This window comes from Bubalus bubalis, chromosome 11 (assembly GCF_019923935.1).
Source record: "Bubalus bubalis isolate 160015118507 breed Murrah chromosome 11, NDDB_SH_1, whole genome shotgun sequence".
Taxonomy (NCBI): domain Eukaryota; kingdom Metazoa; phylum Chordata; class Mammalia; order Artiodactyla; family Bovidae; genus Bubalus; species Bubalus bubalis.
The window spans coordinates 20,039,061-20,065,575 of NC_059167.1; the positions used below are offsets into that span (position 1 = coordinate 20,039,061).

At 44.4% G+C, this 26,515-nt stretch overlaps 1 protein-coding gene across 10 annotated transcripts in view; it reads right to left on the minus strand.

Annotated features, from left to right (window-relative positions):
- Positions 1-26,515, minus strand: part of SIPA1L1 (signal induced proliferation associated 1 like 1) — a 510,536-nt gene that overhangs the window by 11,898 nt on the left and 472,123 nt on the right. For all 10 annotated transcript variants that reach the window (XM_044924786.2, XM_044924785.2, XM_044924792.2 and 7 more), the window contains 3 exons: positions 25,662-26,104; positions 5,297-5,536; positions 4,363-4,528 (listed from right to left, as the gene is read on the minus strand). In XM_044924786.2, the coding sequence (XP_044780721.2) occupies positions 4,363-4,528; positions 5,297-5,536; positions 25,662-26,104 (849 nt within the window). The remainder of the gene's footprint in view (positions 1-4,362; positions 4,529-5,296; positions 5,537-25,661; positions 26,105-26,515) is intronic.

The window sequence follows — 26,515 nt, forward strand, 5'->3', positions numbered from 1 at the left end:
TCACTCAAATAATAGGTGGCTCTTGAAAGCTCAAACAACTAATATTATTTTTAATGAGCTTGGGAGATTATTTTTTGAGATGGATTTCTATTGGTGAAATAAAAATAGGGAAGTTATCTTTATAAAAGACAAGTATATATACAGTTATATAAAAATGACAAAGGCTCTGGATGGCTGTATCTCTTGTTAACGTCTTTTGCCTTTGTGACCAGATTCGATTTTTATTTCAGATTTTTGTGCAAACAGCAAGCTTCTGAGAAAGCCATTCATGAGGAAAAAACAGACACGTTAACAATGTTGAAATATCCAGCATCCTGCAAGCCAACAGGGTATGTGGTCTGTTAACAGAGTTATCCTTATTCAGCTCCTCTTAGTCGACTGTTCACCTTGGCAGGGAGAACAATGTGGGGAACAGGTGAGGATGTGAGTAGGAGGGCTGAATCACTGCTGGCAGGAAGCCACCGTGAAACTTTCTGTGCCGCTTTGAAGGGACAGAGAGAGAATGATACGGCAACTGCTCCATCTAGGAGGCTGAGAACAGAGCTGATGCTCAGACTCATTCAATGGGCTCTGGGGTCTAACACACTTCCATCCATCAAGCCAAGAGCTGATCAAGTCAAAGCGGTCCACAATGTGGCAGGCACAGCTGCAACATCCATATGAAAGAAATTATTAATCAAATGCATTGTAAATGAGCTCCAAGTGTAGCCGATTGTGTTCGCTTTTTAAAATTCATGGTGAGATAAACCCAAAGTACATATGTGCTTACCTTGAAAACTAAGCTGCTGTGATAAATGCTATGTGGGTCTGTAAGAGGGCAGGGACTTGGTGTGGAAATGATGATTTCCTTTTTCATTTCACCCACAAGAGTGGGCGTTAGAGAGGCTAAATGGCTTGCCAACTGTAAATTAAGAGAGGAAGCAGGCTATCTCGTTCCACCTGCCCAAGGTTCCAGAACTGTCACATAGAGCTCCTGCCTACCAGCCCAGATCTCAGATCTATTAAAAAAACTGCTCTCCATCTTTTTTGGCACCTTTGGGTTTGGCCAAGGGATTTCCTTTTCCAGTGAATATCCCCACCCTGATCAATTTACAGAAGAGAGAATTTTCACCAGTTCTAATTTCAGCCTCTTTGGGAAATATTAATATAGTTCAAGGTAAACAGCTACTTGAAGAGATCCTTTGGACAGCATGATTTATTAAGTTATAACATCTTGCACTAAAGGGAGGAGAGGGAAGGAAGTGGTCTGCCTAGATACTTTCTGTTAAAAAATAGCAGGACTAGTCTGGTCCAAGCACATGCGATGGCTCCTGCCTTCAGTCCCCTTCAATTCTAGCCTCAAAGGTGTGTGTACCTACCCAGTTCCCTAGGGCACCCTCTGCCTTCCCTGGGAGGTCATACTGAATCGCTGAGTGGTGCTGCCCCGTGCTGCCAGCCCCAGGAAAGAACCACAACGCAGCGGGTGGCAGACTCAGAAAGGCTTATAGAGAGCATTTAGGAAGGGAGATATCAACTCTGTTACAAGGAGCCCTAAGGGTTCCTCCAGGCATCACTGCCTGGGGAAACAAGGTGTTCAGGAGGGACCCAGGAGCCCAAGACACCCCACCCTTGCTATCGGAGAAGTTCTGCCATCTCAGTTCTAAGTACTGGGCTTCCGGGTGTAACTGTTAGTAGGAAACAAAAGGATTCTTAAACTTTAAAATCATTTGGGCACCACTGATCAAGTCTGATCGAGCCAGGCCTAGAGAGGTGGCCTCTTGCATCAGGGTCCACCTCCTCCCTCTCCTCACTCTTTTCATGCGCCCTGGCTCTCAGTGAAATGGATCACTCTTGCACTTGTGATCAACAAGTACCATCTCTTCCTAAACACTAGGCACCCGCGTGACACTTCTTCCTTTGGTCTGTATCTGAGAGTGCTGGCTGGAGAGCAGGGCTCTTGGTTTGCACTACTGTTCTGTTCACTCGCCGGACTGCATTCAACCCTCGGGGAGAATACGGTGATCCCAGCTCTGCCTGCCAATGAGGTTTCTCAGAACTTTACAGCTCTGCCATCTTCCTTGAGATACGAGTTTCACAGCAGCTGCCTGGAGGTTCGCAGCCACCCCCCTCCCAGCTCCAGCCTGCCCAGCAGAGCATGGCCATGCCCTGCAGCAGTCGTCTCCCTCTGCTGGCAGATGAGCCTGGGAACAATCCGTCAGTTGACGTTCATGGTGGCTCACAGGTAGCCCTTGCCAATGTGGCGTGAGTGGGTTCCAAGGATCACCACCCAGGGTAGGCTACTCCTTGTACCCTGAAGCCTGATGCAGTGGCTTGGAGCCCTGAGCCAGGCGTGGCCGGGGAGACCTCGCAAGGGCACACTGGCCTCATTGACACAGCAGAGGCATGTCGCTCACATGAGTCTCAGAAGACACACAGAGCTACTTAGCTGAACTCATCTGAAGCCAGATGAAAAAGGATGACACGAGAGAGAAAACAGAGCACTTTTCCAGCTCCTGCTCCCAGCCTTTTCCCCATAATAGTTCAACCAGCAGAAGCACTTTCTTTGCAGAGGGTCTCATGGTAATATAGTCACCACATAAAGCCATGTGCATTCTTGTTTCAAATAGGAATGTTAAAGTAATTCACTTTGGAAATAAAAGCCAAGACCTGGAATGAGGGCAAGACAGACATTTGCTTTCAATTATTTTCACTGCAGGAGTAAATCAAAAGAAAGAAAGCTCTGAGCTTACCCCTTTCCAAAAATGTTAAACTAAGAATTGGAGGAAAGATTCCTTTCAGGGCAGATTTTATTTTCCTTTAACCTCAGGAAAAATCTGAAAAAATTCTGAAACTGGTAGTTAAAAATTTTAATACACCTCTTTGGTTTTTGATGGATAAAGAAAGAAGTTTCAAGTACTATCTTTTGCGGGGTTGCTAAGGAAACCATTTGTGCCCTGGGTGATGAGTCAGAACTGTTAAGTGCTGGCTTATAAAACAGAAACGAGAGAAATCCAGAATGTTAAGCCTTTAAAATAATTTATGATGTTAATGCTTATGTTAATAACTCAGTGATTTCTCTGCAAAACTCCAGAATGGTCTTTGGAGTACATTTCATCTCTGGAGACGTTGATCTGTCAGTTTCAAATGTATACCTGACCTATCTAGAGGAACGCACACACACGTGTGGCACACTCACACACAGAGGAACGTGTGTGTGCACAGAAACTAGAATGGTAACAAGGAAGCCCGGATGAGACGAGACCACACGGCTCATCACGCTGGGCATGTCTCTCGCCCTCTGAGGATGGTAAGTGGTTAAGGAAATATGTCAGCTTCCACTTCGCATCAATTCTCAAAGGCCCTCTTAAACTAAGCTTTTTAGTCACTTCAAACAGACTACAAACCATTTAACTGAGAACACAGAGAACAGAAAACATCAAAGTGTGCACCCATGACCCTCTGGAGCGGTGGACTCTCTTCTCGTGGGCCCGCCCAGTACACTCCAGACAGGAACACATTATGCTAAGGGTGAAATATAATACCTTTGGGCCCAGCTCAGCCAATACCAGCTGCTGGCTCATTTGGGAGTGAGATGGCACACTTTAGAGACAAGAAAGCAGAGCCTGAGGTGGGCTTGAAGGGTCCGCCCGAGTTGAGGTGGGTAGAAAAAAAAACTTTCCATGTGGTCATGCAAATGTTTGGCCACTGACATACCCACAAACTCTGAGCAAGTGTTCAGGACTCAATGGGGAGGGAGGCTGGGTTCTAGAGAAGGCATTTCTAGTCTGGAATTCTGAGAGCGGAGAGAAGGCTTTCTGAAGAGAGTCTGCAAAGTTCTTCAGATAAATGTGCCAACTCTGTCTGCTGGACTCAACGGCAAGCAGTGTACAGCTGGTAGGTTTGCTGGCCAGGGGCAGGGAGCAGACGTGAGGCCAGAGTGCAGGTGCTGTGGGCGCACGTGGGGCAGGAGACACCCTGGGGGCTACTGTGGGAGGAGGACCCTGTGGACAGAAGGCACTGCAGGCTTTCAGAAAACTTTCCATCCAACAACAGAGCCATGGGTGGTCTGCAGAGTTCCGAGAAGCAATGTCGTCTGAGTGACAATGTCAAGAAAGTATAGCTTGTGCATTGTAAGTAGGATACAGTGGAAGATAAGGAGCCTTGGGGGTGGGGACAGGTTACTATAAACCCAGACTCCACAGATGTGGCTGCAGGGACAGGACATCTGGAAAACACATGAACTAAATATTGAGACAGCTGGGTGATGGCGAGACGGGGGGGGGGTCCGACGAGGAGGAGCTGGGAACCACCACTTCCTGGAGAACCTAAGTGCCCTGTCCAGCCTCTCCCTGACTGCTGTTCACCCCAAGACCTGCCCTGTACCTTAAAATTCTTCTGGGAGTCAGGGGTTGGGCTTTCCAGGTCAATGAGCTTCTTGAGATCCTCCTCAATGGTGGACTTGGAGGTTGGCTTCGGGGACGCCCTGAGGTCCCTGGTGGAGGCACGCAGCCTGGGGTGGGCTATTTCATTGCCGTCACTCTGATGACGCCTTGAAAGAAGGGGAAGAGAGGGGAGAAATTAATTTGATGAGGTGGACTCAAGGGTGTGATGGGGTCTGAAAGAGGTAAGTCAATGGAGAGCTATTAGAAGAGAGAAAAAGAGAATTACTTCTGTTCAATTATATTAAGAATCTATTTGGATAAGTGCTTATAAAGAGAAACAAGACCAGTTTGAAATACAAAATAAAAAGCCTGATGAATAAGTCACTCTTTCACAGGAAACTATAAACTCCACTAAGCCAAAATTAGCAACTGACTTACTAATAAAAAAGACCACAGGGTATGAGTCCCAAATGCAATCTCTATAGAAACAAAACCAATGTCATTGACTGAATCCTTTATTTTTTGCTGTACTATTTTGTCAAAAGTTCTTTATGTTCAGAGGTGGTCACTTACTTTCTAATAGTCCCTCCTGGGCCAGTTAGGAATTACACGGGAAGGCTGTGATTAATAGCGTCAAAGGGACAAGTGTGGTCTTAACACCCAAGGGGCGATTATTCTGAAGTTTGTTCTTCAGACAGACTCTTTCCTAGGAGACTTTGAGATTCTCAAATCTGACGGTTTTGCAATACATCTTATTTAAGGAATGTGGCAGAGAAACAATTTAAGACACGTTTCATGTGGGAAGAAAAATAACTTCCCTACCAAACCACCCTCTCCCCAGTCTTGAGCCCAGCCTCCTCTCTCGCAGGAAATTGTTCTGTTCACTGTCATGTGAAAAGCAAAACACCTGGCAAGAGCAGCAACAGAGTCCTTACTTTCTGGTGTCCATGAATCCCACGGAGTTTATGGTTCCTTCGGGTTTCTTCCATCCAATCAGGTACTTGCTGGTAGCGCCCTGGCGGGGGTAGAAAGTCCGAGGACCGGAGGAGGAGGACGAGGAGGATGAGAAGGAAGGAGCGAGCTGCGGGGGGGCGGCCGGGTGAAGTTCTTCCTTTGGTGAACTTCTGGCGCTGGTGAAGACCACCGGGCTGGCGGAGTGGCGCGAGCTCATGGTACTGAGGAGAGGCGGGACAGAGACAAAACGGCCGAGTGTGTGTGTGCCTCCTGGGGTCGGCCTGTCAGCCATAAAAGCATGGTCCAGGACAGGGTTACGGCCGGTTACAGAACAATGAGTATTTCATAAAATATTAATGGGGCTGGCTGGCCTGCGTTCGCCTTTTCGCTTCAATTTAAATGTCCACTGTCAAAGTAAAACATGGTGACGGGGGCTTCTTCTGCACTTTCAGTCGAAAAGTAAAAATAGTTAAGGCTGTCAGGGACACTCTGAAGTACACCAGCACCGCTGAAGTGTGGTACAGAGAAGTCTCGCAGAGGCAAGTGTGTGTGTGTGTGTGTGTGTGGGCGGGCGGTCGGGGGGAGCTGGCAATAACAGGCCTGGCAGTATCAAGAGCTCCCTGTCCTCCCTTCCTCAGAACTCAGGGGCACAGTGACATTCCCCAAGCCCGAGCTCAAGAGGGCAGAGAAGACTGAGCCAGACACGGAGCTCTCCATGTGCTCACGCCCAAGGCCAGAGGGGCATCCTGAGGTCTCCTTGCCCCCGGCACCTGGTAGTAACACTCTCTAAAAAGCTGTTTATCAGATTAGACCATACCCCCACTTTACATCACACAAAGTTAACTCACAATGGATTAAAGACTTGAATGCAGGACCCGAAACAGTAAAACTCCTAGAAGAAAACATGGGCAGTAAGCTTCCTGACAGTCATTTTTTGAATCGGACACAAAAAGCAAAGGCAACAAAAGCCAAACTAAACAAGGCGGACTACATCAAACCAAAAAGCTTCTGGGCAGCAAAGGAAATCACCCACAGAGTGAAAAAGCAACCTACTGAACAGGAGAAAATATTTGCGAATCATGTATCTGATGGGGGTTAATATCTAAGGGGTTAATATCCAAAAAAATATGAAGAACTTATGCAACTCAAGAGCAAAAAAAGGAAACAATCTGATTTTTTTAAAAAATGGGAAGAAAATGTGAATAGACAGTTTTCCAAAGAAGACGTACAGATGGCTGACAGGTATAGGAAAGGATGCTCAGCGTCACTAACCGCCAAGGAAATGCAGACCTGAACTGTGATGAGAACTCACAGCTGTAAGAATGGCTATCATCATCGGCGAGCTAAGAAACAACAAGTGTGAGCCAAGATCTGGAGAAAAGGGAACCCTGTGCACCACACTGCTGTTGGCAGCAATGTAGATTGGTGCAGACACTGGGAAAACACTATGGAGGTTGCTCTAAAAATGAGAAAACCAAACTCCTAGAGACAGAGTAGGTGTCAAAGGCAGAGGCTGGAGAGTGGTGGGTGAAATGGTTAGCATTCAAAAGGTACAAACTTCTAGTTATAAGATAGATAAATCCTAGGGATGTAATATTAGGCATGGTGACTAAAAATGAAAAACTGCTCATCATTGGTGTACTTTAAACTTTGGTTAGAAGTTACAAAATTCAAGTTCTGAAGGACTCAAGGAGAAGACTGCTTATTGTACTTCTAAAACTCAGGCAGGATTTTCAAAACTGGAGATGAAAAGTTTAAGGTGATGTCAGACCTGCTGCTGCTGCTGCTAAGTCACTTCAGTCGTGTCCGACTCTGTGCAACCCCACAGACGGCAGCCCAGCAGGCTCCCCCGTCCCCGGGATTCTCCAGGCAAGAATACCAGAGTGGGTTGCCATTTCCTTCTCCAATGCATGAAAGTGAAAAGTGAAAGTGAAGTCGCTCAGTCATGTCCGACTCTTTGTGACCCCATGGACTGTGGCCTACCAGGCTCCTCCGTCCATGGGATTCTCCAGACAAAAGACTACTGGAGTGGGTTGCCACTTCCTTCTCCAGATATCAGATCTGGAGGGCCTTTGATTGCAGGATTTCCATAGTTCCTTCCTAGTGCTCTCATGGGACCTATATTCATATCTCTTGAGCCTGGCTGAGTTATCCAACTTAGGCTGAGATCTAAGACAAGTCACTCCAGTGGAGCTGGTTACTGAAGGTTTAGTTAACAGGATGTTGTGTCAAAGCATTCCTCAACAGCACTCGGACTGGTCAAAACCTAATGGTCCTGCTCTGAATAAAGCATGGACTTTAGTTAATAAGAATGCATTGACATTGACTCCTTAGCTGTGACAAATGTATGATAGCGATGTAAGATAATGAGAACAGGGGAAAATGGGCAGAGGGTACATGAGAATTCTTTGGACTCTTTGCAACTTGACTGCAAATTAAAAATGACTCTAAAATAAAAAGTTCACTATAAAAACTAAGCACCAAAACAAAATACAACAAAAAGTAAAACCCTAATGGTCCAGAGATTTTATATATATATATAAAGTATGTGCATATACACACACACATATACACATGTTATATTTATTTTCATATATGTATGTGTGTATACACACACATACATATATGAAAATGATTCCTGAACTTCACCTCAAAACTTGCATAAAAATCAATTCCAATTGGACATATATTTAAATGTATATCCAAAGATTCTAGACTGTACCATGGAAGAATATCCTTATGACAGAGTCAGAGGTTTCTTTAACAGGATCATAAATGAAATGATTGAAACTCATTAAAATTAAGAGCTTCTATTCATCCAAAGACACAGAGCAGGAGAATATACATAAAACACATATCCAACAGTGGGCTTTTATCCATACATAATTAACTCCTAAAATTAACGAGAGACAAACCAACAGAAAAATGGGCAAAGATCTGAGAAGGAATTTCACAAGATATCTCAAAGCCATTAAATATGGGCGCTCAACATCATCAGTTATCAGGAAAATGCAAATTCACTCCACAAAGAGGGACCACCTACTAGAGTGGCTAAAATTAAAAAGACAGTATCAAATGCTAGAAAGGATGTGAAGCAACCAGCACACTCTCATACTGCAGGAGGTACTTGTTACAACCACTTTGGCAAACCGGTTCATAGCCTCTGCTGAAGCTGAGTATATGTAAATCCTACGCTAGCCATTCTGCTCCTAGGTATATACTGAAAAGAAGTACATACATACATGTATCAGAGGACATGTACAAGAACCTGTAATATCCTCAAAGCAGAAATACTCCAAACGCTCAATAACAGAATGGATAAACAAACTGGTGTGTGCTCACAATGAATATATAATACAGCAATGAAAATAAATGAACACTCTGCAACACAGACGAATCTCACCAACATAAAGTTGACTTAAAGACACTAGACACAGAATAATACATATGGGATGATTTCACTGACATGAAGCCCCCAGATAGGCAGAGAGAGTGTGTGACTTTAGGACTCAGGGTTGTGTTCAGTTGGGGAGGAAGGGGAGGTGCTGGGGAGGGGGACATGTGGGAGGGAGGGTGTCTGGATGCTGGTCAAGTTCCAGCTAGTTCTTGATCTGGGTAGTGATGACATGGGTAAGTGCATGTTGGCAAAACCCACTCTGATGTACACTGATGGTCTGTGCCTTTTTCTGTATGTCTGTTACAGTTTAATGAAAACATGTCCACAAAAACAAAGCAAAAATAGATGACCTGAAAGAAGAAGGCTGAATCAGTCCCTGAGGCTCTGCAACAGACTGGAGAGAGCAGGACAAAGTTGGGGGGGCGGGGACAGGATACAGGGCAAAGGTGATCTCAAGGGTTTTCCATACTACCTGGGCCTTAAAACATCCAATTAAATATAACCATCTCCTTTATTTCTGTAACTAAAAAGGAGGAACCAGGTCCAAACTTTACAAAAAATATCATCTTAAAAATGAGTAAGGAAGGGGACTTCCCCAAGGAAGGACTGCCAACAGTCCTGTGGTCAGGACTCCGCCTTCTAGTGCAGGGGGCATGGGTTCGATTCCTGGTCCGGAAGCTAAGGTCCTAAGTGCCTCCTGGCCAAGCAATATTGTAACTAATTCAATAGAGACTTTAAAAAAAAGAAGCCTCGCCATACTCTAATAATCCTTCTAACAATTTTTCCCCCAAAGATTTTTCTATTTAGGGAGAAGGGGAAAGAGAAGACCCTTCATAAAACCTCCAAGGGCAACATAACTTTAAAAGCAATGCAATCTCATTTAGTTATTACCTCTTGATAACAATACTCCATTTGTGTGCTTTAAGAATTAAAGAAATGCAGAACTCTTCCACAAGAGCAGTTTATTAAGCCAGTGAGAACAGAAGAATAAGAGTAGGACTCTGTTATGCAAAAGAGACAAAGTGGAAAGATGAAACAAGGGGATGGTGAAAGACACATAAAGATATAGGCAGGCAAACCCATAGATAATAATACCAGAAATCTAGGTTAACCGCAAATGCATTAGTCACATAGGGAGCATCAACCCAGAGAAGTTTCTGAAATAGTAAGAGAACATAGCCTTTCAGTTCTGTTCAGTCACTCAGTCGTGTCCAACTCCTTGTGACCGCATGAATCGCAGCACGCCAGGCCTCCCTGTCCATCACCAACTCCCGGAGTTCACTCAGACTCACGTCCATCGAGTCAGTGATGCCATCCAGCCATCTCATCCTCTGTTGTCCCCTTCTCCTCTTGCCCCCAATCCCTCCCAGCATCAGAGTCTTTTCCAATGAATCAACTCTTCGCATGAGGTGGCCAAAGTACTGGAGTTTCAGCTTTAGCATCATTCCTTCCAAAGAACACCCAGGACTGATCTCCTTTAGAATGGACTGGTTGGATCTCTTTGCAGTCCAAGGGACTCTCGAGAGTCTTCTCCAACACCACTTTGGGGTCCTGTAAAGTCATGTGACAGGTGTGCCACTATTTGTTAGTTACCTAGCGACAAGACCTAATCTTTGGTTAGCAGATTTCTTGCACCTGACTATGACAGTGAACGCCAAAGTCACTCAGTCGTGTCTAACTCTTTGCGACCCCAAGGACTATACAGTCCATGGAATTCTCCAGGCCAGAATACTAAAGTGGGTAGCCTTTCCCTTCTCCAGGGGATCTTCCCAATCTGGGGATCGAACCCACGTCTCCCACAATGCAGGCAGATTCTTTACCAGCTGAGCCACAAGGGAAGCCCGACTTTATATACACCTGACTATACCCACCTCATATACATTCATAACCCAGATGTGGAGATGTCTCAAGCCTCAACCCTGGTTAGTGTCTGAAGCATATTCCAAGAGAGTGCAAAACCATGAAATCAGGATCTTGGATATCACCTTGGATAATCATGCACTTGCTTCACCTGCTTTGATCAGTATCCACCACTGAGTGATGTGTTTGAATGACTCGAGCCGTTCTTCATCACCATGTTAAGATACAGACTGGAGGGCCTCACCCCAGAGATTCTGACTTGGGAGCTTGGGTGGGGTGAGGGATGAGAATTTGTACTTCTAACTTGTTCCCAGGATGATGTGGCGGCCCTGATCTCATACCCTGAAAACCATTATTCCACAGGTACATTTGATTGCCCTTACTTTACGTTTCTCAGCAACAAGTACATTGATGTGATAACATCGGTATTCAAAACCCTGGGGCTTTCAAAGTCTAAATGTATGGTCGAAATAGAAATAATGAGCCGTGGCAAAAGAATGCAAATTGCACAGTCTGTTAATTTATACATCTTTCCCCATGTTTCATGACACAGCTATGCTGTTTTTAGCCATAATGAATGTATTGCATAAACGGGAGTGTTATAGAAAAGGCTAAGGGACTTCAAAGGCAAGAGTAATGTGTACAGCACATACAGTTTTTGGAGCTCTGTCCTGCACTATATAAATTAAATTACAACCATAATCTCTCTGAGAAGCATTTAATAAGTTGCTGTACTAGATGATAAACTCTTTGAAGGCAGGGATATCTTTGTAAATATATTTAACAATGCCGGAATGCAAAAGACTCCCAGTAATACTAATTGCACAGAGGGATTCTCTTTAGTATCTACAGAGCACACTATATATTTAATTTCTTTATCTTGTTTATAGTCTGCCTGACTGCAAAGATGGCAGACTAGTGTCTCAAAAAAAAAGTGTCTTATTGGAGTCTGGATGCCAGTGTCTTTAACAGAATAGAGGTGGGGGTGTGAGGAAGTAAAGTAAAAAGATCATTAATCTTACAAATCTCCTGGAATGGCCAGCCTTGGGGAGAGGATGTGTTCATTCTTCTTATAGCCATTCACAAGTGGACAGGGTCAGGACAGTCTGCCCCTGTTTAAATGTAAATTCCACGAGGGCTGACATTTTTGTTTGGTTTGCTCACTATTATATCTGTTTGGGGAATAGTCCCTGACCATTATAGATACTCAATATTTGTTTAAGGAAACTGTTGAATAAACCACAAACTAGTCATCCGTTTTAAATACATGGGATATTTTTGCATAAAGATAGTGTATTTTACTTACTATTTAAAACTAGATGTTGTTTTATTTTTACTCTACAGAGTATGTATCTGTTTATAAGTGTATTATTAAAAGGATAACAGCTTAATTATCCAGAGACCCTGATTATTGGTTTTATTTGGGACCACAGGCCCTGATTATTGGTTTTATTTGTGAACAGGACAACTGACACTAGCTCCCAGGTGTGAAATGCCGGCACACTTTTGTTCACTAATGGTTATAATTAGGGACTGCCCTACTTTACAATTGATTAGATTTGGGAACAACGGTAAAAGCAAGAACAACTGATGCACTGGTGGGTCTTCCTTAACTACGTACAACTCACAGCATGAAGGTGAGCACTTTAGTTCATTCGTCCCCTAATTCGTCATCACAGGAGGATCACTTGGAAGCCTTAAAAATACACATTCTTAGGCCTTAATTCACAGCAAACTGTGGAAAATTCTTCAAGAGATGGGAATACCAGACCACCTGACCTGCCTCTTGAGAAATCTATGCAGATCAAGAAGCAACAGTTAGAACTGGACATGGAACAACAGACTGGTTCCAAATTGGGAAAGGAGTACGTCAAGGCTGTATATTGTCGCTTTGCTTATTTAACTTATATGCAGAGTACACCATGAGAAAAGCTGGACTGGATGAAGCACAAGCTGGAATCAAGATTGCTGGGAGAAACATCAATAACCTCAGATATGTAGAGGACACCACCATTATGGCAGAAAGGGAAGAAGAACTAAAGAGCCTCTTGATGAAAGTGAAAGAGGAGAGTGAAAAAGTAGGCTTAAAACTCAACATTCAGAAAACGAAGATCATGGCATCTGGTCCCATCACTTCATGGCAAATAGATGGGGAAACAATGGAAACAGTGACAGACTTTATTTTCTTGGACTCCAAAATGACTGTAGATGGTGACTGCAGCCATGAAATTAAAAGACCCCTGCTCCTTGGAAGTAAAGTCATGACCAAGCTAGACAGCATATTAAAAAGCAGAGACATTACTTTGCCAACAGAGGTCCATAGAGCCAAAACATTGGTTTTTCCAGTAGTCATGTATGGATGTGAAAGTTGGACTATAAAGAAAGCTGAGCCCCGAAGAATTGACACTTTTGAACTGTGGTGTTGAAGAAGACTCTTGAGAGTCCCCTGGACAGCAAGGAGATCCAACCAGTCCATCCTAAAGGAAACCAGTCCTGAATATTCATTGGAAGGACTGATGTTGAAGCTGAAACTCCAATTCTTTGGTTACTTGATGCAAAGAACTGACTCACTGGAAAAGACCCTGATGCTGGGAAAGATTCAAGGCGGGAGGAGAAGGGGATGACAGAAGATGAGATAGTTGGATGGTATCACCGACTCAATGGACATGAGTCTGAGTAAGCTCTGGGAGTTGGTGATGGACAGGGAAGCCTGGCCTGCTGCAGTCCATGGGGTTGCAAAGAGTTGGACACAACAGAGTGAAATGAACTGAGGCCCTAATTCCAAAGATTTTAATATAACAGAATTGGGGTGATGCCTGAGTTGTGTTTGTTGGCAAAAATCTCCCCCAAGTGTGCACCCCCATTGAGAACTGCTCAAATCCAGCTGAATTATCATATTATTATGACTTCATCAAAATCCAGCTTCACACAGTCAAGATCAAGAGGGGAAAGGCACCCAAATAGTGTTTCTGCAGCCGTGAACTTTGGCATTCTGCAAGTGTGGATATTAATGATGATTCCTTGGCTCATGTCCCATCTCACTGAACCCCAGAAATGTGTATTTTAACAACCCCCAAAGGACATCCATGTTCCAAAGAGCTAAAGAACAAGTCCATTAGCCCACAATTCTCTTCCTACTCTACAATGGGTTGTCTCCTCCCTCATCTGTGGCCCCCTCTCCAGGTCCAGCTGTGTGTGTGTGGGGGGGGTGGGGGGGGGGGTGGGGGGGTGGTGGTGGGACTCCTTGAAGTGGACCAACCCTTCTGGCCTTGAACCACTCAGAGGGACCTGCCTCCACACACTTCCCCAAGTAATCTAAAGTGGCTTTAATTACAAACAACTGAAATGAAGCTGTCAGCTTCATACTTTCAAAGTGGAACTGTGTGGCCGAGCTGTTTCATTTTCCTGGAGATTTCATATTAATTCAATATGCTGCAATCTAGTTGTACCCACGGCAAATTAGATCTCTCCCCAGGAACTGTGTAAGAAGGTAATGAACCAATAATATGGAATAAGAAGAGAAGATATATTAAAAGTGTTAAGTGCAGTATCTACTGTTTTTCTGTCTGTAGAAAAACGTGAGTCTAGCTGTATGGCTAAACTGGAAAAAGTGAAAATGAAAGTCACTCAATCATGTCCGACTCTTTGCAACCCTATGGACTATAGAGTTCAAGGAATTCTCCAGGCCAGAATACTGGAGTGAGTAGCCTTTCCCTTCTCCAGGGGATCTTCCCAACCCAGGGATCAAACCCAGGTCTCTCGCACTACAGGTGGATCCTTTACCAGCTGAGCCACAAGGGAAGCTCAAGAATACTGGAGTGGGTGGCCTATCCATTCTCCAGCAGATCTTCCTGACCCAGAAATCAAAGTGGGGTCTCCTGCACTGCAGGCGGATTCTTTACCAACTGAGCTATCAGAGAAGCCCAAGAATTTAGTCAGGGTGCTCTTGGATTACACATGAAGAGACACTAGCTTTCTTTCTTACATGAAGTATAGGGCATTTTCCCTTTTTTAAAAATGGACCAACATTTGATTTATTTGGTCATTCTAGGACATGAATTAAAATTTTTTTTTCAATTGATATAGTTGATTTAAAATGCTGTGTTAGTTCAAGTGTCCATCAAAGTGATTCATATACATATGTATCTTCTTTTTTAGGTTCTTTTACACTATAAGGTATTACAAGATATTGACTAGAGTTCCCTGTGCTATATAGAATGTCCTTGTTTATCTAGCTTATATATAGTAGTGAATTAATCCCAAACTCCTAACTTATCCCTCCCCACCCTTTCCCCTTTGGTAACTATAATATTATTTTCTTGTCTGTGAGTCTCTTTCTGTTTTATAAGTAAGTTCACTAGTAGCATTTTTAAAGATTGCACATATAAGTGATACCATATAATATTTGTCTTTCTCTGTCAGACTGACTTCACTTAGTATAATCATAGGTCCATCCATGTTGCTGCAAATGGCATTATTTCATTTTCTTTTTATGGCTGAGTAATATCCAATTGTGTAATATACCACATCTTTATGCATGCCTTTGTCAGTGGACATTTAGGGTGCCTCACGTCTTGGCTGGTGTAAACAGTGCTACCATGAACTAGTGTGCACAGGACATGAATTCTGAAACGGAAGAGAGGACACACACATGCAAGATTCGTCTCATAAAGAGAGGACAAGAGGCAACGGGGTGTCGGAGAATCTGAGTCTGAATCTGTCCAAACTTCTCATCTTGACCAGCTGCTCAAAGGAAACCATGAACAAATGTGCTGCAACCTGGCTATTCACATTCCCAGCTGCGGTCAAACTTGACAGGAGACAATGCTAGATGACTCGTTTCCAAAACGGGTACCAGTTACGGTGGCTGCCACTCTGCAGAGGAGGAGCTACATCTGCTTGTTGATCTTGGGAAGGGATGACCCCCACAGGACAGGGTACCCTGCAGGTTAGGAGTCAATGCCCCAACTGATGAAGCTAAGAGGGCCTGGGAAACCATTCTGCAATTTCTGGGTCATGAACGAGGCCACCACCTCCTACAGAAAACATCTGCCCCCCACTCTGTACCACTGAGAGCTGCCGAAGAAAACACTTGGGGTCCCCTACTATCCACGCATGACAGAGAGGGATGGATTTTATAGAGCCTGGGAAGGTATTTTCAGGAGGGGGAGAGCAACAATTAAGTCACTTGTCAAGTGGCTGTGGCAAGATCTGCCCAAAGGCTGGAAGCTGATCAGGTTTCCTGTGATTACTTGCACAGATAACAATCTTTTGGGTGACAGATAATGTGGAGGATAACGATTAGGGGAAGACTCCCCTCACTGGGTGCAGCACTAGCCAATTCTGTCTGATACTGGCCCTGCACTTTAGGAGGGCTCCGAAGACACTAATTATAAAGGACTGAGGAGAAAAGAAGTGCAGCAGGAATGATGAAGCTGGCAAAGGGGATATCCAAGTGACTGCTGTAAAGAAAACTGTTCACCTATAGGAGGGAAATAGTGAATAAGGGCAAGAACACATGGACACATAAGGCACTGGGAAATGACTGGTTAGGCCTACCCAGCAGAAGAGACCTCAGGGGTCATGGTGGACCTCAAACTGAATAAGTCTACAATGCTGAGCTAGTTAATAGGGAGCTGCTAAGTCACGTCAGTCGTGTCCAACTCTGTGCAACCCCATAGACGGCAGCCCACCAGGCTCCCCCGTCCCTGGGATTCTCCAGGCATGAACACTGGAGTGGACTGCCATTTCCTTCTCCAATGCATGAAAGTGAAAAGTGAAAGTGAAGTCACTCAGTCATGTCTGACTCTTAGTGACCCCATGGACTGCAGCCCACCAGGCTCCTCCGTCCATGGGATTTTCCAGGCAGGAGTACTGGAGTGGGGTGCCATCGCCTTCTCTGAATAGGGAGCTAACAAGATGTAACTATGAATATTATCATTTTATTAGGCACAGCTGAGAAGAGTATAATGTCCAGAATTGGCATCTAAAAAGGATAAAGAAAAAGCAGGAAACTCAAGGAGCAAAGTTTCTTGGGAGATACATGTTTACTGAAGGAAAAGTAGCAAAGATAAGTACACTCAGTGATAGAAAGCTCTTTAAGAAGGAAATGACAGAAAACCTTTCGTCTTAAAAGTACATCTACAATTTGCAATACCTTTGATAACCTTTTTTTTTTTTTTTTAAACCCTCAACAAACACAGAAACAATCATTTAGTAAGGGGCTGCTGCTGCTGCTAAGTCGCTTCAGTTGTGTCCGACTCTGTGTGATCCCAGAGATGGCAGCCCACCAGGCTCCCCCGTCCCTGGGATTCTCCAGGCAAGAACACTGGAGTGGGTTGCCATTTCCTTCTCCAATGCATGAAAGTGAAAACTGAAAGTGAAGTCGCTCGGTCGTGTCCAACTCCTAGCGACGCCATGGACTGCAGCCCACCAGGCTCCTCCGTCCCTGGGACGGACTAGGTATTAATTAGTTACAGATAGGTGGCAGTAGTGGTAAAGAGTCTGCCTGCCAGTTCAGGAGTCCCAGGAGATATGGGCTCAATCCCTGGGTTGGGAAGATCCCCTGGAGAAGGGAATGGAAACCCACTCCAGTATTCTTGCCTGTAAAATCCCATGGACAGAGGAGCCTGGCAGGCTGCTGTCCGTGGAGGTCATGAAGAGTCGGACATGACTGAGCAAATGAGCATAAGCATCTAAGGGACAAGGTTGGTGAAACAGGACTGCCAAAGGCCCTATGGCTGGTCAATGACAGAACTGAGCCTTGAACCTGAATCTCAGGATCCAAATCTATTTCCCCTACATTTCTCTCTGGACTTGCCTGGAGGTGAAGGGCTATTACCAGATATACGGTGTTACATTATTTTTGAACTGTTTCTTATTGGCACAGATATGTTTCATAATCTAAGACTTGAAAAATCTTCATCTTTAGAAAAGACAGCTCAGAAAAACCTGCAGCCAGAGGAATTTCAGATAGGCAGATAGAGGGCAAAATTTTGACGAGTGAGGGGACTGACAGATTACTCTGAAAGATTATGGAATTTCTCTCCTTACTAAGAATGACCTCTGCATCAAGAAATCTGATATCTGGGGCTTGATGAGAGCTCTCATTTTCTCAATGTTGAAATTTCAGCCACAGTAGTTCTGATTTTCACAGTCTTTGAGGTGAGCCGAATATTACCAATGTTCTGGCTAAAATAATCACCCACTCTCTTAAGCTTTCATAAGAAATGGAAATGGGGCAAGATAGGCCAGATCACCTGGAGTTCTGATGTGTCGAAGCAAAATAAAATAGAACCCTGATGTTCACAGTGTGTGGGACCGTAAAGCAACAATTATCAAAGAAAACGATTCATAAACATGATAAGCAGAGCCAACTACCTGTTGGAGAGGAGTCCTGGGGAATTTTAGAGCCTTCATGTAAAAGTCTAAGTCCGTTAAACTTAGAAAAATAATTCAGTCTGACTCTAAGAAAAAAATGTAGGAGACATTAATTGTTAGTAATTTAAAAAGATTCCAGGCAGAAGAGATTTAAGAGGGAAACATTACAGATAAAGACAACAGAATAATCTCTAAACAAAGAAGGAAGGCCCATTTTTCACCCAGGGTGCCAAAGAAGGCAGAAAACAAAATTTAAACTCGTAAGCTCTAACACAGCACACACAGGCACTCATACCTAGATTGTTACTATGCTAGGGTAACCTGAGGCATTTCTTAATCTTCCATGTAAACTGAGTATAAGAAGTCCTTCTTTACCCTACTCTCAAGAAACATACACCCTTTCTGGCATGAATAGTTAACTTATTAGGTCAACCAGAAGAAGAAACCCATTCGTGGAATTAAACTGTACTAACATCTGTGGGCACTGGCCTTTAATCACTGGCTCTAGGGAAGGTAAGACACCAACTTATATCCAGATTTTGAATGATATTTGTAGATAAGCTGTTATCAAGGATCCCCATGTTATATTCTGCAGGATAAAAAATCTTATGTAGAAGTGACTTTACTGAAGAACTCATGCCATACAAGGACTTTATGGTCACTCTTAAATACGCACTTAACATATAAAAGCACTGAAGCTCTGGGCAGATACTGACACGTCTATACGATAAGCTTTGGAACGTGGTAATCGTTTTCCAGGGGAGTCAGGAGTTTAGGATTTGTCCTATTTTCAAACTGGTTTATTTGTAAGGACCTTGAGACATCAGGAAAAAGCGCGAAGACTAAGGAAGAAATTAATCCTGTTTGCTCATCAAAAGGTACTGAGCATCCATAATGCTGCTGCACTGAGCATCTATCTTTTATGCTCATAGGATAGTGGGGCACATACTATGCAAAGGTGCTTAGAATGAACACACTGGGTGAGAAATCCTCTTATAGGAGGGCAGTAAAAATGTGTATGTGAGATGGCCAAGAGGTACTGGAAAAGATGCTCCACATCATTCACTTTTCCTTCCTTATTCATGCTCAATCATGTCCAACTCTTTACAACCCCACAGACTGTAACTCACCAGGCTCCCCTCTCTTTGGAATTTTCCAGGCAAGCATACTGGAGTGGGTTGCCATTTCCTCCTCAAAGGGATCTTCCCTACTCAGGGACAGAACCTGAAACTTTTGCATTCGCAGGTGGATTCTTTACCAACTGAGCCACCTACGAAGCCCAATTAATTGTTAAAGAAATGCAAATGAAAATGGTCAGAATGGCCATCATCAAAAAACTTACAAACAATAAATGCTGGAAAGGGTGTGGAGAAAAGGGAACTCTCTTGCACTTTGGTGGGAATGTAAATTGATACAGCCATTTTAGAGAACAGGATGGAGTTCCTTAAAAAATTAAAAACAGAACTTAAAAATATAACCCAGCAATTGCACTACTGGCATTTGCCCTGAGAAAATCATAATTCAAAAGACACATATCCCCCAACGTTCACTGTAGCACTATCTACAACAGCCAGGACATGGAAACAACCCGTGTCTACTGACAGATGAATGAATAAGTAAGATGCGGACTTTTTTTCCTGGGCTCCAAAATCACTGCAGATGGTGACTGCAGACAGGAAATTAAAAGACCCTTGCTCTTTGGAAGAAAAGCTATGATCAACCTAGACAGCATATTAAAAAGCAGAGATATTACTTTGCCAACAAAGGTCTATCTAGTCAAAGCTATGGTTTTTCTAGTAGTTATGTACGGATGTGAGAGTTGGACCATAAAGAAAGATGAGTGCTGAAGAATTGGTGCTTTTGAACTGTGGTGTTGGAGATTCTTGAGAGTCCTGAATATGCATTGGAAGGACCGATGCTGAAGCTGAAGCTCCAATACTTTGGCCACCTGATGCGAAGAGCTGACTTGTTTGAAAAGACCCTGATGCTGGGAAAGACTGAAGGCAGGAGAAGGGGATAACAGAGGATGAGATGGTTGGATGGCATCACCAACTTGATGGACATGAGTTTGAGTAAACTCTGGGAGTTGGTGACTGACAGGGAGACCTGGCATGCTGCAGTCCATGGGGTCACAAAGAGTTGGATATGACCGAGTGACTGAACGAAACATCTTATACAATGGAATATTACTCAGCCGTAAAAAGAAGTGAAATGAAATTGGGTCATTTGTAGAGATGTGGATGGACCTAGAGTTGGTCATGCAGAGTGAAGTAACCCAGAAAGAGTAAAACAATTTATTGTATATTAATATATGCATGTGGAATCAAGAAAAATGGAAGATGACTCTAGTTCCAGGGTAGGAATAGAGACACGGAAGTAGATAATGTATGCGTGGACACAGCAGGGAAGCAGAGAGTGGGATGAACTGGCAGATGAGGTTGACATGTATACGCTGTGCTGTGCTCAGTCAAATCTGACTCTTTGCGATCCCAAGGACTGTAGCCCTCCAAGATACTCTGTCAACAGGATTTCCAGGCAAGAATACTGGAGTGAGTTGCCATCCCCTTTCTCCAGGGGATCTTCCTGACCCAGGGATCGAATCTGTGTCTCCTGCATTGATAGGCAGATTCTTTACTGCTGAGCCACCTGGGAAGCCCATATATATACCACCATGTGTAGAACAGATAGCAGGTGGAAGCAGTGGTATAGCACAGGGAGCTCAGTTCTCTGTGATGACCTAAGTGGGTGGGATTGGGGGCGTGGGAAGGAGGTCTAAGAGGCAGGGGAATATATGTATACAAAGAGCTGATTCATTCTGTTGTATAGGAGAAACTAACAAAACATTGTGAAGCAATTATACCCCAATTAAAAAAACAAAAACAAAAACTTTGAATTTGTAGTTAATAAACCTTCCGGTGCCTCTCCCCAAATGTATATGTGATCACATGTTGTTTTTCAGTCACATAGTCGTGTCCGACTCTGGGACTCCATGGACTGCAGCACACCAGGCTTCCCTGTCCCTCACTATCTCCCCGAAGTTTGCCCAGGTTCGTGTCCATTGCATCGATGATGCCATCCAGCCATCTCTTCCTTTAACGATCTCTTCTCCTACACTCAATCTTTCCCAGCACCAAGGACTTTTCCAATGAGTCAGCTGTTCGCATCAGATGACCAAAGTACCGGAGCTTCAGCTTCAGCATCAGTTCTTCCAACAAATATTCAGGGTTGACTTCCCTTAAGACTGACAGGTTTGACCTCCCCACTGTCCAAGGGACTTTCAGGAGTCTTCCCCAGCAACAAAGTTCAAAGGCATCGATTCTTTGGTGCTCTGCTTTCTTTACAGTCCAGCTCTCATAATCATATGTGACCACTGGGAAGACCACGGCCTTGACTATACGGACCTTTGTTGGCAGAATAATGTCTGCTTTTCAATATACTGACTAGGTTTGTCATCGTTTTCCTGCCAAGAGGCAACTGTCCTCTGATCTCATGGTTTCGGCCACCGTCCTCAGTGATTTTGGATCCCAAGAAGAGGAAATCTGTCGCTACTTCCACCTTTTCCCCTTCTATTTGAAATGCGGTAATGGGGCTGGATGCCATGATTTTAGTTTTTTAATATTTAGTCTTAACCCGGCTCTTTCATTCCTCCTTCACCCTCATCAAGAGACTCTGTAGCTCCTCTTCGCTTTCTCTCATTAGAGTGGTATCATCTGCATATCTGAGATTGTTGATGTTTCTCCCACCTATCTTGATTCCAGCTTGTAACTCATCCAGCCCGGCATTTCTCATGATGTGCTCCGCATATAGGTTAAACAAACAGGGTGACCACAGACAGCCTCCTTTCTCAATCTTGAACCAATCAGTTGTTCCATACAGGGTTCGAACTGTTGCTTCTTGACCTGCATACAGTTTCTCAGGAGACAGGTAAGAGGGACTGGTATTCCCATCTCTTTAAGAGCTTTCCACAGTTTGTTATGATCCACACAGTCAAAGGCTTTAATGTAGTCAACGAAACAGCAGCAGCAGATTTTCTGGAATTCCCTTGCTTTCTCTATGATTCAGCAAATGTTGGCAATTTGATCTCTGATTCCTGTCTTTTCTAAACCCAGCTTGGATGCTTGGACATCTGGAAGTTCTTGGTTGGCATAATGCTGAAGCCTAACATGCAAGATGTTAAGCATGACCTTACTAGTATTCCTGTGGCCACTGCTGGGTCTTCCAGATTTGCTGACATAGTGCGTGCAACACCTTGATGGCATCATCCTTTAGGGTTCTGAACAGCTCTATTGGAATTCTATTGCATCTGCTAGCTTTATTAACCAGAGAAGGCAATGGCACCCCACTCCAGTACTCTTGCCTGGAAAATCCCATGGATGGAGGAGCATGGAAGGCTGCAGTCCATGGGGTCACTGAGGGTTGGACATGACTGAGCGACTTCACTTTCACTTTTCACTTTCATGCATTGGAGAAGGAAATGGCAACCCACTCCAGTGTTCTTGCCTGGAGAATCCCAGGGACGGGGGAGCCTGGTGGACTGCCGTCTATGGGGTCGCACAGAGTCGAACACGACTGAAGTGACTTAGCAGCAGCAGCAGCTTTATTAACAGCAGTGCTTCCTAAGGCCCACTGACTTCACACCCCAGAATATCCGGCTCTGGGTGACACACCACCCACCCCAAGTGGATACTAATTGGCGTGAGGGCTCTGAGGGGGTCTATGGGAAGCAGGACAGCTGGTAATAAGGGGTGGGGAACAGAAGTCTGGACACTCAAAACAGGTCAGGTCAGGATGCTACAAATGAGATGTGTGTGCAAGTCCAAGGTGGGATTTTAACTTTTTCTTTTTTTTTTTGCCACACTGTGGAGCATTTGGGATATTAGTTCCCCAACCAGGGATGGAATCCCCCTACAGTGGAAGCACAGAGTCTTAACCACTGGACTGCCAGGGAATTCCCTTTAGCTTTATAATATGTGGTCATGAACTTAGTTCTGCCATCAGCAGTGGCCGGTGGTCAGCAGGATGAGAGTTCTGTGAACTAAGGAAGTCTTCGGTCACCACACAAATAGACACTGCCTACTTCCAAGACCAGAACTCTAAGACAAAGTGAACCCAGCTGATAAGAGTATACTAAAATTGAAACTATCTTCACCTTTCCTATGATCACCACGGATCATTTTTCTGAGTGGTTTAAGACCTGTAAGTGAAACACCCATTACAAAAACAAATTTCATTTTAAAAGATCTCTCCCTAAATTTCCAAGCTTTCATAGACAATGTATATTCTAGCAGTAACACTTAAGAGCAATTAATAGACTTTTTAATTGTAGAAAGCTTTCAATGTGTATGGCTCCTCTCAATGACATCCAGATAGAATAACCCTATGTAATTACCAACCTACGTTATAAGCAGTTCTCATGGGAGGGCCACACAAAACCTGCACAACCATCAACAGGCAGACTGGAGGACAGAGGCAGTAGGAACACAGCCCAGGCAGAAATGTGCAGTGGAGCTTAATCACTGTAATTTAGATTTTGTCACCAAGTCCCAGGTACAAGCTCTTTTATACACTGTCAAGAGATCTCCACATTAATTGCTGTTCCTGTCTTCCGAGGACACAAACACCCTAATTTGCAGTGATTTTCGTTTCTCGAGCAATGTGCATTTGGTGGCTAAGTCCCCCCTTTCCTCCAGAAAAGGAAGTCTGCTAAAGCTCTGATTATCCAGCTCCCTCTGCCAAGATCAACAAACTGGAGTCACAAAGCATCCGTATTTACCAGAGTCGCAAATGAATGTGACTCAACCTACCGGTGGGTGGGAAGCCCTGCCATCCTCCCTGAAAGGCCACATTCTTCCCAAGCAACCTTGACTTTCAACAGAAGAGCTATTTCTAAATGATGATTTCAATGATTTCTGCATGGTCAGTTGGAAGCAGAAAATGTGGCTAATCCTTTAAGACCCTCAGGCAGCCGCAGTCAGCACATTCAGACAACGCTAACCCAGGTGCCGTCTTTCCAGAGGGTGCTTCGTACCTCCCCTCGGATTTGGTAGATCTGTTAGATCGGAGAGCCCACGTTGTATGCTTTGGCTTCAGAGGCCCAGCACTTTTTAACTTTATTCCAGAGCAATGCCATTCTAGACAAGACCTGTGACTTTCTCCTGCCATCCAATTAGATCAGAGATACATTCCCCAGATGGAGAACTACTTCAAAAAAGACATTCTCTTTTCAGAATGAAGAACTGAAAACCAAATCTAGGAGTCAAGGTAAACCTGAAAACCACAGAGGAACTATTGTGAACTGAAAAATGTTCTGAGTCAGTGCACAGGCTGTGCTTAAAGAGGCAGTGGGTGTGCTAGAAACAGCAAGCCAGTCACATAACTGAGTCAAGTGATTCTACATCTACATTATATTAGCTTGGTATTTGATGCCTGGCTTTCTGTTTTCCAAACACTTCCTTCATCCATCTGTACCAAACATTCTATTTTCTGAATTATGGACAGGAAATTGGATACATGTTACCCAAGAATACTGAGATGACTTTCCCACTTTTCTGCTTAGGGGGCCATGCAGTTTCCAGGCCTGTCACCATCTCTTTTTATTACTGCAATGTGGTAGTGGTAAACAGAGATAAAACTCAGGAAATGCTTCATACCATCAATGTTTTAAAAGATGGGAAGTGTGTGCATCTTATCAGTAACAATACAGACAACGGGAGAAGTTGACTATTTAACTGATCAAGTGAAACAAATCCAAATTAAGTCAAGGAGGTCCTCTCTCCTGAAGATTACCTGGGGTTTACTGACAGATTATGTGCCTGGATTCCCACTGGAAAAGCAAAACTAAACTCAACTTCTCTGATGCTTTTCTTTAGGGCGTAAGAGTAAAAGAGGACTGGAAGATGCCAAGGTTAGATGCTATCACACAAGCTGATCATGACGGACAACAAAAGAAGGTAAAAGGAGAAACCACCACGAGATTAACAGGCCCCCAAAGACAGTGACGAGTGTTTCCTCCCTAAAAGGACGAATAGCTTGTCATAGTTTGGACTGTAGGCTCAAACGCCAAAGAGGAAATGAAAAACAGTATTTATCCTATCAGCGTGATCACCGAGGATACAGGGGAACGTGTACCTTTCTATTCTGAAAGGTAGATGCGCTGTGTCTAATTTTAGCCATGATTTCCTGTTGGACACCCCTTGCCCTCAACACATCACTGTCAGGAGCCAATTACTGAAAACAGATTGCTGTGCAAACACTGGATAAGCGATGTCCTCTGATAGAGAGTGTTAAGGATGCGTCCAGCATCAAACATGATATGCCCTGTTAGTCTTGGAAAAGACCCCTTCCTTTCAAAAATATGGTCCAGATTGTCTTACGTCTTCAATAGACTGTCTCATTCTACATTCTCTATCACTAGCAGGAAGCCACAGGACAAAATTCTCCTCTCAGTCTGGTATACAGTTAGGCACATTTTTATAAAATCAAATACAGCTACAAAAAAACAGATGTGCAAACCTTTCTCAGTTTAAAATAATGTACTAGGATAGTAGAAATAAAGGATTTGGATGGTAAATAAATATATAAAAATTAACCACCATTGTGCAAAAGGCAGCCCCCCTGCTCCTTTTTAAAAAAAATATACTCTTGATGGAAGGAAAATGAGAAGAGGCCAGAAACTGGATGCAAGAGGCGGGAGTGGGAGGGGCGGTTACCTGGTGTGGGAAGCAGCATCATTGATACTGAACGTGGGGTTCTCCCTGGTCAGAGGGCTCGAGCCGGCCTGGCTCTTGGTGTGGATGTCCAAGCTCAGGGAGGACTCGGTTTTCCGGTCCAGGCCGTGGCTCTCTGCCTCTAAAGTCCGATCTGCCATGGAGATGACTTCACTGGAACTGTGCCACAGCGGGGCCACTTTCTCCTTGCCCGGCCCCGAGCGCGGCGACGAGGTGGCCGCCCCCAGGGAGGCCGTGCTGCCGTGGCTGGGGCCGTACGAGGTGGTGTCGATGCCGCTGTCCGCGGAGGTGCCCTGCAGGTAGTTGTAGCTGTTGAGCTCGGCCTCGGTGCGGTCCCCGTCGTACCACTTCTCGTCGCTGTGGGCGCTCGACGCGTTGCTGGACAGGGTGTTGCTGCTGGAGTGGCTCGAGTAGTGGCTGTCGGACTGCAAGGAAAGCAGGGTTCCTTAACGACAGGCTGGGCTTCTTGAAGAGCAGGAAACAAATACCGGGGGAATGACTCTGAAATGTGTCTTCCTAGGGGGTTCGAGAGACACAAAAACGCCTCTATGATGACTAAAAGCAAGGCGGGGGTACCTGGAAAAACCTATTCAGAAGATTTCACGGCAGGACGTGCTGGACACTTTGCTGTTTTAGAATCCACTTTTCATTATTTAGTTTGCTTAGCTTATGCTGAAGCAACTATAGCATCGAAGGAGTCTTAATCAGGGGGGAAAAAACACCCCTAAACTGACATTGGAGGTGTGCTTAGTCGCTCAGTCATATCCGACTCCTGGTGACCCTGGGGACTGCAGCCCGCCAGCCTCCTCTGCCCATGGGGTTCTCCAGGCAAGAAC